Raw genomic sequence first — 12,153 nt, forward strand, 5'->3', positions numbered from 1 at the left:
TTTCGCAGCCACCGGAGCCAAGAAGCCGACCACCACGGCGGCGAAACCGGCCGGCCACCGACTCTCGGTCGGCCGCACCAAGTCGGGCACCGCCGCCACCAAAACGGGCAAGGCCAAATCACCCACCAAGGAGCCTGCAAAGGCCGCGGAGGCAGAGCTGCCGCCCGTGGCTGACTGCGTGTCGGAGTCCGACAAACTGCCGTCCGATGGCGCTGGAGACGCACCGGCCAACGTGAACGGCTCACCGACCGAGAACGGGGCCCCGCACGAGAACGGCGACCACGTGGACGAGCCCGCGGCGCACGTGGAAACGGGAGACTTGCTGGGGACTGGCCTCGAGCCTGCGGCGGCCCCCGAGGCCATATGAGCTCCCGAGGAGAGAACACGAACCCTGTTTGGTGCTCGCTGACACCGAATTGGCGCTAGTGACGAACAATGGCCTGCAAGGCGCGTCAACACACAAACGCTTGTGATACGTGGTCGCATCGAAGCAGTGAATTGCTGCGAAGAACTGCTGGGCTCGGGCGCTGGCCCTGCACTGTGGTGCGCGTGCGCCCAAGGATGTGTGCGAATAGTGCGTGAGTGATTGTGCGATGAGTGCATGAATCGAAGCGTGATTGTGAAAGAATGAATGCGAGTTCCTATGAGTGTTGTGCCTGCGCTGCCGGCCGCTTCGCGGAGCGCGGAGGCGGCTGTCGGGCAGGTGCGCCGCCTTGGGGCGTTGCCGTTGGAAGCGCGCTATTTTCACATGTGTTGTAAAACGTATTTTACTGAAGTCTGCTGCATTGTTGGCGTCTGGATGTGTCGGCTTGCGCGCCAGCGGCGAGGCGAAGAAGCTCTAGTTCATGCTGTGCTCGCCAGGTGTGAAAAGCGTCGGCAGCGTCCGCTGGACCGCCGCACGCCCGTTTTATCGTCACCGGCGCGGTCTTTGCGCGCTCTGGCGCTGTGTGCACGCTACTGTTCGCCGTTTCCGTCCGGGCGACTCACGTGGGGCTTGTGCCTTCTGTGCCGCGTCCGCACCGTTTTCAACCGCCTCTGCTGGTCACACAGTCTGTCGTGTCGCGTCGGCTCGATTTTTCGCTTCGTTCGGTCTTCCATCGGCAAGGAACCGTCCGCAATGAAGGCTGCTCGCGGCCCAACGCCGCCCCACAAATCGTGTTATGTGTTTTACTACTATTATATTTCAGCAAAGCCCAATATACAGAACTAGTTTTTGAGCTGTTTTCTGCTGCATTCGAGGAGGGCATCTGTTGTCTGGTGATTCATATTGATATTGCATTTTTGACAGGCGTGGCTCCAAGCAAGGTTGCCGATATAGGATGTTCTAACAATGGCGAGTTTTGATATTTGGGCAACATTGATGACGCTTCGGGGAAAATAGAGGGAATAACTTTTTACCGGGATTAATGATGGATTAGGGACACAAAATAGATAAGACAACCATTTTCAGGATAATATGTTAGAATAAGCAATAGAGGTAGCGAAAATATGAGCTAAAACCGATTTACCCTGTATGGTTGGTAAGCTTCTGCCAACTCAAGGGGCGGCAAAATGATCAAAGTTTGTGAAGTTTTCTGCTTAATTAGAGCTAATGATGAATAATACTACTTCATAAAATACGTTGGTCAATGTCTGAGACGTCACCGTAGAGTTATGACTAAAAGAATGAGTTTGTTCTTATAAACCGCCCAGGCTCTGAAAGTCGTGACTCGTGGATAGTTCGGTGCTGAGTTGTCATCGTTAATTAATGGGACTCCTTCCGGCATCAGTCATGATTATTAATCAGATAATCAGACATCGATTAGTAAATGAGATCCGAGTGACGAAACAGTAAATCAAAATGCGCCAGCGCTGGGTGCAGGCAGACGATCCTACAGCGAAGTGGTACAGCTAGCGCCATCTATTGACCAGCAAATAACTATTACTGTCTTGCGGCACAGCATCGTTCAGGCGTTCGTTTGTAGTGACATCTAGCGAGAGAAATTTAGTTAGAGCTAATGTACGACCGCACCAGGGACACCTTCGGCAAATGCGCTGGCCATCACGTCAGTAAGAGTTATCAGTTAAGATGCAAATTTTTTGTCACCACCTGCAACTCTTAATGCACTGTCAATGGTGAAAAATGCAGTTATTACGGAGCGAGCGAAGCGAGCGTAACTCGACTTCGGTTAGTTTATTTTCATGTTCGCAATGCTCGCGATGAATTGTGCCGAGGTAAAATGTTGTATTCACTAATGTAGGTAATAAAGGTTTAATACATTAGAATGTAGGTAATTTATGTTATGATACGATCTAATGAACGATCACCTTAACCCTCGCCGGCCGAGGGGGGGGGGGGGGGGTGGCGGATGCCGCCAATCAAATATTTTTTTTTCGCGATAGTCCGGAACACGCCGGTGATGGAGTTGAAACTTGGCATACCTGACCGTTGCTTCAAGCTGGGCCGAATCCTGTGACACGGCAACTGCATTTTCCGGTCAGGTCAGGTCACTGACCTAAGGAGTCATAAGTGAACCTCTACACGGTCCTCAGATGCTGCAAAGTGCGGTCCTCAGATGCTGCAAAGTGCAACATCGCAACGCTGTCAGTGCCATGGCAGCTTTCACAGGAAGATGAAACTTACAGGATCTAGTATGCTCTAGAGGTCTAGTATGCCCGGATAGGATTTTCCTTAAAGGTCACATGAGGTCAGGTCGATCACGTGACCTCACCATTATAAGTGAATGGGGAAAACAAAAACTGTTATTTTAGCGCCGGGAACGATCTCAGACTCAGACTGTCTAAATCACACAAAATCGTGATTCCATGCACTCATTGAAAGGTCATTTGGTTCACTTTTGCATTGTTGACCTTGTGTCACGTCAGTTATGACGTCACTAGGGTCATGATAGCTTTTCGTCAATAACTCCCGATCAAATTAAGCTAGCGAGTCGGGGAAGTCACTAATGGACTCGGGAAAACCAGCCGAATCACATAATACGCAATATAACCTCCTTTGACCAATTTCGTGACCTGGGGAGCTCTGACCTGTCCTTGACCCGAGGTCAACATCTGTAGTTGACATCAACCGAAGAAAAAGTATATCATTCGACGCGCTTGAGCGAGGCGAACACGATGGTACCAAAATCGCGGCTCAGCGGCCATTTTCTGCGAATTTATTTATAAGTAGCCGAGCCCATGCCTAGGGCCACTGGACCTGACCTCAAAGGTTACCGGTAGACCCGAGACCTTAAAACTGGGTACCAGTCGCTGCATCACGTAACGGCACACACGCTCGTTCTTTCTGCGGGGCTTTAGCTTCATCAGGGGCGAAATGGTGAGGATGGTCGTACCAATCAACCCTCCCCCCTTCGACCGTCGCGTATATAGAAAACCAATAGATCTGGCGAGGGTTAACATCTTTAGATGACTCTAAACTCTTTAATGCCCTGGTTAACATGCGATGCAGACGGTGATATCCAAGCAATTGAATCCATTCAACCTTATCACATTCACGACTGCCTGCTCGATCGTCTCAGCTGCACGCTCAGTGCTCACTGAGCTGGTCACTGAAGTTCCGTCGTATTCGGATCAAGCACTTACATACTAAAAATCAAGGCTTCAACAAAGCACTATCAGAAGACGTGCAAGTCTAATAGGCCACTGTCTTTGATACTCGTTTGTCGCCTTTCTGAGAATGCATATCATGTCACAGCTGCCACATTTCAGACACATTTAATGCTACGATTATTAAATTCCTTAGTGTTGTTTCAGGGTCTGCTACAACGTCGAGCATTGAGTCATGAATGACCTCGTAGTGTCTCACACCCTCCGAGCACAGGCGACCACTATGAATCATGCATGGAGCTGCCGACGACCTGCCCCGTCGGCGAGCAATTTGGGGTGCCAGGAACCCCAGTGGCAGTCGATGACTCGATAGCAATCGGGTACCCTGGCAACGACATTCCAAAACACAGGCCCGGGGCGGATGTACACTCTCTGAAATCGATACCCGGACCGCCCGATTGAGGTTGATGGGTGGGAAGGCGTGTGCGATACATGTCGGAGGTGGGACCGAATTCCCCCGACTCAAGACACGCCCGTAGGAGGTTCATACAAGTCCATGTGTTTGGGCGGACCGCTTCATCAAGAGTGACGGCACGGCCGTGATTTAGCTTTGATCGTACTTTCGCCCTGCTTGAAAACATGGTAAGTTGCGTAATACGTATGCATAAGGTGCTGCTTTAAATTACTTTTAACTAAGCATTGATGTAAATTACATGCATGATGTAATTAGGCATTACAATAGCTTTTTTTACTGTGATAATTAATGCTCATCCACCTATCTAAAAAGTGCGGATTATTTAATTATTGCTTGCTGTTCCAAAATATTACCATAACAAGACACAACCGAATACCGATGCCTGATGAGGCTTACGTTTGGTGTTCTTTTGCTCTCCTCGCATTATCCTTTCTGAACGATGAATACGTTGCAAAGGCTTGAAAATGTTCCGTCTATCCTCATTTCTCTATCGTATGATGCAGCTGCAGCCAGCTGCAATCAGTATGTTGATACAATAAATAGGTCAATAGGCCAAAAAGCAAATCACCGATTTCTTCTTATGAGACTTCATTCCAGTAGATTCACCCTTATTCAACGGACCATCTGATCGATCACTTCAAACGTCTCTTTCCAGAGGGAGGTGATCAGTGTGCACGTGGGCCAGGCCGGCGTCCAGATGGGCAACGCCTGCTGGGAGCTCTACTGCCTCGAGCACGGCGTCCAGCCCGACGGACAGATGCCATCCGACACCAACGCTGCCAATGACGACAGCTTCAACACGTTCTTCTCCGAGACCGGCTCCGGGAAGCACGTGCCGCGAGCTATCTTTGTCGATCTGGAACCCACTGTTGTTGGTGAGGATACCGTCTGAATCATATGCTGATGAGCCGTGTGAGTTACAGGCAGCTGTTTGCGTAGTTTATGAGTATACCTATCGAATTAAATCCGTCTGTATGAGTCAGTAATAGTTACTCACAGCAAGTTCAGCTTTCTGTGGAGCGTCAGGGATTACCATCCGATAGCATGTTGGCTTTACGAGTAGGTATGTACATACACCAATCACAATATTTCTTTTTTTCGAAATGTTTCCCGAGCTACAATCGTTTCGTTGCGTTTCATAAATGCCGAGATGCTAGAGTGATATTGGTTTAACCGATATAGCCGTCTGCAGCTATAATGGGTTCCTTCGAGTGTATCCTCAATCAAAATTGTTATCTTCTTTTCAGACGAAGTCCGCACGGGAACTTACCGGCAGCTTTTCCATCCATCTCAACTGCTCTCGGGCAAAGAGGATGCTGCCAACAACTACGCGAGGGGGCATTACACTATTGGTGGGTACATACCTACATACAACTCTTGCAAGCCGTTATATCTAGTCGAACATGCAGAGGAGCTGGATTTTTGTTTTATAGAAACTAAGGCCGTATATAGGGATAGAAACAAAGTCGCTCATCTATCCGAACACATTGTCTCACTCTGGTTATGTTTACGCCTTGACGAATCTCATTTAAATTGACAATTTTGTAATGCCTAACTTGGCCTGATTTCCACACAGGTAAGGAGGTTATTGATCAGTCACTGGACCGCATCAGAAAGCTGGCCGACCAGTGTACCGGTCTGCAGGGATTCCTGATCTTCCACTCGTTCGGCGGCGGCACCGGCTCCGGCTTCACCTCGCTGCTGATGGAGAGACTTTCCATCGACTACGGCAAGAAGTCAAAACTGAGCTTCTCCATCTACCCTGCACCGGAGGTAACTATTTGGCCGACTTTTTCGAAGGAACATGACAGGTAATTCTGCCAAAGGACGTGCTGAATTAAATATGCTATCGTCCTATCATCGATCGATTCTTTCGCCATCACTGGCCCTTACCAAGCTTCAACGATACCTGAAACGTCTGTCTTTTTCAGGTTGCCACTGCCGTCGTGGAGCCTTACAACGCAGACCTGTTTACCCACACCACTCTGGAGCATACTGACGTCGAGTTCATGGTCGACAACCAGGCCATCTACCAGCTCTGCCAGAAGAACCTGGACATCGAGCGTCCGACCTACACCAACCTGAACCGTCTGATAGGCCAGATCGTCTCCTCCATCACGGCCTCGCTGCGCTTCGAGGGAGCGTTGAATGTTGACCTGACCGAGTTCCAGACCAACCTGGTGCCGTACCCTCGCATCCACTTCCCGCTGGTCACCTACGCTCCGGTCATCTCGGCCGAAAAGGCGCAGCACGAGAGCCTTTCCGTCTCGGAGATCACTCAGGCCTGTTTCGAGCCGTCCAACCAGATGGTCAAGTGTGATCCGCGCGAGGGCAAGTACATGGCCTGCTGCCTGCTCTACCGCGGTGACGTTGTCCCCAAGGACGTCAACGCCGCCATCGCAGCCATGAAGGCAAAGAGGAGCATCGAGTTCGTGGAATGGTGCCCGACGGGATTCAAGGTAAGTGCTTTGACGTTTGCTGCTGACCGTTCTTATTTTCTCGTTGCCATCCACCTTTTTCTGCTAATTAAGCATCGTAAAGGCTCTGTACGTAAAGGGCTTGCCATCGTTCACCTTCAATCATTCCTTACCTGAAACGCTGTCCAGTGCCAGCATATATATTAGCATAGCATCATATCAGCGGTGTGCTGACTTGACCAAACTTTTCTCCAGGTGGGCGTCAACTATCAGCCGCCGACCGTGGTGCCCGGCGGAGACCTGGCCAAGGTGCAGCGCGCCATCTGCATGCTGGCCAACACGACTGCCATTCGCGCCGCTTGGGCTCGGCTCAACCACAAGTTCGACTTGATGTTCGCCAAGCGCGCCTTCGTGCACTGGTACGTCGGCGAGGGCATGGAGGAGGGCGAGTTCGCTGAGGCCCGTGAGGACCTGGCCGCGCTGGAGAAGGATTACGAAGAGGTGGAGGCTGGGGGTGATGAGTATGAGGAGGGAGACGATGAATATTAGCTGGAGGAAATGACGTCAAAAGCGTCGGCATCATGATGACGGGAAACGGAATGAAATCAACGAACGACGGGTATTAGAAGAGAGGATATTTGAAGTCTTCGTCACACAAAGTGCACTCTTAACAAGCCGTATTTCTGAAAGTCTGAGGCATTGCAGCTCTATTTGTACTAGCTGTACAGAAACAGATGTCGCTTGTGTTTTCGTATGGTTCATAACGTTGTTTCATTCATTTCATTCGTAATATTCATGGCGTCATTATTTTTGTTGAATATACTATAATCAGTATTATACTAGCGATCTCACTTGCATAGCTAATTAGGACAATGCTCCACTTGCCATATCTCAGGTAGGATTTCGTAGATGAGTAGTTTTCTCGAAGGTTTGTGTGATGCTTTTCTCTGCGATGGCTGACGTATCATCTAATTCTACATGCACCATAATGCAAATGATCGCAAGTTCGACGATTACCTTACCAATCGTCACTACGTGTATGCTAAGTGTGGCAGTGACGAATACACATTATGTACCCTGCAGCTGGCCTTTTCTCAGCAATTAGTTAGGTGCTTAGAAACCTACCATCTTAGGAGCAAGTGATGACTACCTGCTTTCTAACCGTTGTAGAATGTAGATTGCATACTGCACAGACTTCGCTCGATAATGACGCAACTCGGCGGGATTCGGATTGAACAATGTGATCATCGGTCAAATCTCCATTCTAGAACGATGGTCCGATCACGACACATATGCTGCGTCTTCTCCCTTTTCTACACGGCTCATGGGCCATGAAGAGACAAGGGTAGGGGAGGTAGGATGGGTAGTCAAAAATGAAAAAGTCACAAGTGAATGTTTCGGTGTTTTTCGGTAATGCCATCAAAGTTCAGATGTCATCAAAGGTCGAAGCTCGACGATCTCAACGTTTTTCGACAAGTTTGTTCCTAATCAGTAAACTGCTACAAAGCTATAAATCAATGAAAACATTCGAATGTTATCTGCTTTTTTCGCTTATCGGCTGATATCTACTTATATTTGAACCATGTTGAATGCTGTGAAATCGAGATGACAGAAAATAAATTAATTTGTTTCGGGTAAATTTAAACTTTAATTCACCCAACGCTTGCTTCGACAACAACGCTTTTTTACTTATGCTGCGTTTCTCTCGCCGGACACATTAAATGTACTTTATTAAAATCTGATCTTAATTGGTCCACTTTGAAAGTTGACCTTAGGTCAGCCCATGACCTGACCAGAGATGATCACGTTGCATTTCAGTCGATTAATTAATAAATACTGTTGAGCTGAACATAAGAAGTCTCTTTTTTAAATCGTTTGAATATGTCCCTGTAGAAGTTGTCAAAACATGAGATTGTGGATACGACATTCAAATTTATTTTCAAAAGACCCATTCATTAAATATGCACTGTAGCTATTTTCCAAATCTATTTAGGAGTGTTTCTTACGGTTCCGTCAGAAGACGATGCAGTTTGGCTATTTCTAGGTGACTTAATAGTTAATATCTAGAGGTCACAAAATCGACCCCAATCACAATTTGAATACCTAAGGCATACTTCTGCTTCTTATAGGTATTCAAGTAGTCTCTCTTGATATCCCCTTCGTCCCTCCTCGATACCAACATCATCAGCCTTTATCTTTGTCGTTTCGCACCTGGGCCCTGACATTTGCGACGTTGGCCGCTAGGTGGCAGATACCTTCTACAGAGGACGCTCCGATCACTAATCACAGTTGTGCAATGTGCAATGAATGTGCAACTGCATAGTGCACACCGACCGACCACACCGATAGCCACACCGACCGACGGCATTATATCGACTATCGAGGAAATGGACGTTTCCTCCAGTTACGGAATGGCTAAAATAGGCAGTAATGGCATCGCACGGCAGAAACGTGTTAATTTCGGTTCTGGGAAATGTTCTGAACCGATAGAGAAGGTCTTATTCATCAAAAGGTTAAACTAATTGCTCGTGCAACGAAACATTTGTGTGATGTCAGTAGAAAATCATCATTTCTGCAGAACGGATCGGACCCACTTTACCCCCAGACCGAATTCAGACAGCCGTTTATAGGCGCTGGATAATAACTAGCAGTAAAAACATTGTGTGGATCGAGGAGCAGACAGGCGGTGCCTGCCTTCCCGTCGCTACCGTTGGACAAACAGCAGGTCAAAACATTCTTGGAATGTGCGTATTGAACGCCTGTTTTTGATCAGCCATAGTGACACGGGTTGGTAATTAGCCTTAAAGGAATCTGTAAAAGGCAACATCATTTGATGATATAAGCTGGTGAGCAAATATTGAACTTATAGGTGGGAATGAATATTTATTCATATTTATTCATACATGAATTCATATACAGATTTACAATGGCCATTCAACACTACGCTACTCAAGTTTTCTTTCCAATTCTTTAAATACCCCAGCATCGTACCAGTTTGTACCTGCCTACGTTCCCGACCCCTGAACGATAATGTGATTGACCCCGGCCTAACGTTCCTCTCCGACCATCTGCCCCTACAGCTGAGCTACACGGCTGGACAGGGTCCGGTCGAAGCCCGCGGGCTTCGATGGCGCGGGCTTCAGCATGGCACCGCGGTGCCATGCTGCTGGGGGCTGCTGCGGCCTGCGACGGATGGCGGCTGTTGCTTCCGCTCCCTGAGGAGGTGCCGTCCTTGTGGCGCACAGGGCGGCTACCCACGGTTGCAGCCCGATGGCTTCATTCTCGGGACGCGGCCCGTTGGATGTGCGACGACCGGCACCTTGCGACCGCTGCGGTGACCGGCAGCGGTGCCCCCTCTCCTGACTTGACAACGGACTACATCTTCGTGCTGCCATGGGGTGGCGCCACTGGTGGGACGAGCGCCACTGGTGGAGCAGGCGCCACCTCTGTGGCGCTACTGCCGACCTCGGACCGGCGGGATGGCGGCGTCGAACGCCCGATGACTGTGTGCTGGACGGCGATACTGAGTCGCCGCTCTCCGGGCACCATCCCCATCGACCAAGGCCCGGCTGGTGCTTGGCGCCGGGTGCCGGATGGCCGCTGCGCTCGGCGGCGGTGCTGGGTCGCCGCTCTCTGGAACGGCCGCTGACTCGTCTTTTTGATCTCGTCTTTGTGTTACCGTCTGGTTAGGCACTGTCAAACTCCCCAATATAACCTTTAACACTAACTGTCCGTATTCTAACAAAACTAACATGTGAATCCTTTCCGACCAATCCCGTTTGACAGTGCCATAAATTATGAATTGTTCAATGTGTGATCCCAAATTATAATCAATAAACGGAACGGAACGGAACGGAAATGACGTTGATGAAGAACCGCGGTTATGGTTATATGATTCTTGGCGGGGATGGTTTTCCAACGTGTCTTGAGTTTTCACTATTGTCTAAAATGACACGAGAACAATGTCCTGCTGCTTCCGTACATTTTGTTGCACATATGTCCAGGAATATGATATGCAAATGCGAGACCAGGCTCACATAATAACTTCGAGTTACATAAGACGGTCGTATGTCAAGACATAATCTAAGCCATCTAAGCATATCATATGGGATTAGGTACTCGTCCATAGCTTTACCGATCTCGATTGCTTTGAAACTTTCCGCGAATAGTAGGAGCATATAAAACTATACATATATTAGATATTTGCAGCGGCTAAGCCTACGTTTTAGTCACATTTGAAGGGTGAGTTTCCAGTTAGCAAAGGCAATGTTGAATTTATCCGATGCATCAGGGAGCTGGGACGGGCCGCGAACTCTTACTACGACAAGCACAAATAACAAAGACGTTTATGGTGTTCTGAACGTGTCGCCTGCATGTACCCACTTAATTAATTTAAATTTACTAACCTCTGCAGCAAGCACACATAACAACCCACAAAACCACCACACGCACGCGAGACTGACTCCATCAAAAAGCTCCAGGCCAGCGGCGTTGACACCCCCCCCCCCCCCTACAGAATGACGTGATTCTGTTGGGAGCGTGTCCATGGCCGCGGCCTGTTCCATGAGACTGACCTCCTCAGCGCCGCTAAAGATCATCGCACAGGGGCAGTGGCCACAGCGAACGCTCGCTTTGTTCGCTGCTTGTTATGCCGTGCGCTGGGCAACAAGCGGCCACCCGATCGACCCGCAGTGGCAGTGAGGGCTCAGTAACGCCGCCCCAAGCGGGTCACGACCTTTACCCCGCGGGCGCACGCAAGGTTAGATGGTATGCATGCTTTTATGTGAAATGGGTGATTGAGAAGGTAGCAAGCGGCGCCAGGCTTATAAACCAAGCCTCGTTATGCCAAAATAAAACGTATAAAGTAGGTATATACTTTGGGTGAGGAGAATGGGCACACATACGCCTGTATGGCTATGGCTGACATTTGGGCCCGCTGGGTTGATGGTTGAGACACTTTAATAAGTAGGGTCACTTCTGGACGCCAAAAGGCCCCTTTTAACCAGCTTGGTGTGGTTTCAAACAACGTCAATCACCCTACTTCTCAACAGGGTAAGTGAACCTTCAACAAATTGACAACTCAACCCCCATCTCATGTCATTTTGGTCACGAATTGGGCCTTTTGCTGAATAAAACGTTCCGTGCAACACCACACCAGCATCCGGGCCATTTGCTTACCATGGGTACCAGAACTGTGGTTGGGACTGAGCTCTCTCAGACTAATATTTACCTTCTTAGATCTCAGTTTAGCGCATAGGTGGAGAATTGTGACCAGCTGGGGGTGCTCGGGCGCAGCAAATCCGCCGCCGCCTAGCGGTGACCTTGACCCGCGCCGCCCGGCCGCGGCTCCAAAGCCAAGCCGGCGTGGCCGGCGTGGAATTGGGAGAGCTCGAGCACCCCCAGTCCAGCACAATTCTCCACCCATGGTTTAGCGTGGAGGCTTCACAGACTATAGCGAGTGGAGACTAGCTTTCGATCCACTTTACTCACGCGCTGGCAATCTACCGAACAGTGGCGAAAATGATAAGAGAAAGTTTCCAAGCACTGCTCATTTTACGGCGGCGTTTGGTACAAGATAATGTCTCGTTCCTAAAATTGTAGACTCGACAGAACGTGTTGCAAAATCCCCTTTTACCGGGTAGCCCTCTTTCTCTTTCTTTTTGGCTTTCGATCTTTCACGATTTTGAAGCATCATTTTGTCACCTTAAGTCAAAT

The 12,153-nt window shown here is 49.1% G+C and overlaps 2 protein-coding genes across 7 annotated transcripts in view; both read left to right on the forward strand.

Annotated features, from left to right (window-relative positions):
- Nucleotides 1-1,217, forward strand: part of LOC122378924 (signaling mucin HKR1-like) — a 32,771-nt gene extending 31,554 nt beyond the window's left edge. For all 6 annotated transcript variants that reach the window (XM_043360594.1, XM_043360596.1, XM_043360595.1 and 3 more), the window contains one exon: nt 9-1,217. In XM_043360594.1, the coding sequence (XP_043216529.1) occupies nt 9-367 (359 nt within the window). In that variant the 3' untranslated portion in view covers nt 368-1,217. The remainder of the gene's footprint in view (nt 1-8) is intronic.
- Nucleotides 1,218-4,070: 2,853 nt separating this feature from the next.
- LOC122378925 (tubulin alpha-1 chain-like) lies at nt 4,071-7,520 on the forward strand. Its single transcript, XM_043360599.1, has 6 exons — nt 4,071-4,188; nt 4,677-4,896; nt 5,269-5,373; nt 5,598-5,794; nt 5,953-6,480; nt 6,694-7,520. Exons 1-6 carry the CDS (start codon nt 4,186-4,188, stop codon nt 6,985-6,987), a joined length of 1,347 nt encoding a protein of 448 aa, XP_043216534.1. The 5' UTR covers nt 4,071-4,185; the 3' UTR covers nt 6,988-7,520.
- The last annotated feature ends 4,633 nt before the right edge of the window (nt 7,521-12,153 follow it).

Source organism: Amphibalanus amphitrite, unplaced genomic scaffold (genome assembly GCF_019059575.1).
Source record: "Amphibalanus amphitrite isolate SeventyFive unplaced genomic scaffold, NRLGWU_Aamphi_draft 000068F_arrow, whole genome shotgun sequence".
NCBI classification, from domain to species: domain Eukaryota; kingdom Metazoa; phylum Arthropoda; class Thecostraca; order Balanomorpha; family Balanidae; genus Amphibalanus; species Amphibalanus amphitrite.

What these genes read in the sequence shown, in the direction of transcription:
- LOC122378925 (XM_043360599.1), top strand. An exon ending in GAGGGGGCATTACACTATTG is followed by an intron (nt 5,374 to 5,597) that starts GTGGGTACATAC and finishes ATTTCCACACAG; the next exon opens with GTAAGGAGGTTATTGATCAG. An exon ending in CCATCTACCCTGCACCGGAG is followed by an intron (nt 5,795 to 5,952) that starts GTAACTATTTGG and finishes TGTCTTTTTCAG; the next exon opens with GTTGCCACTGCCGTCGTGGA.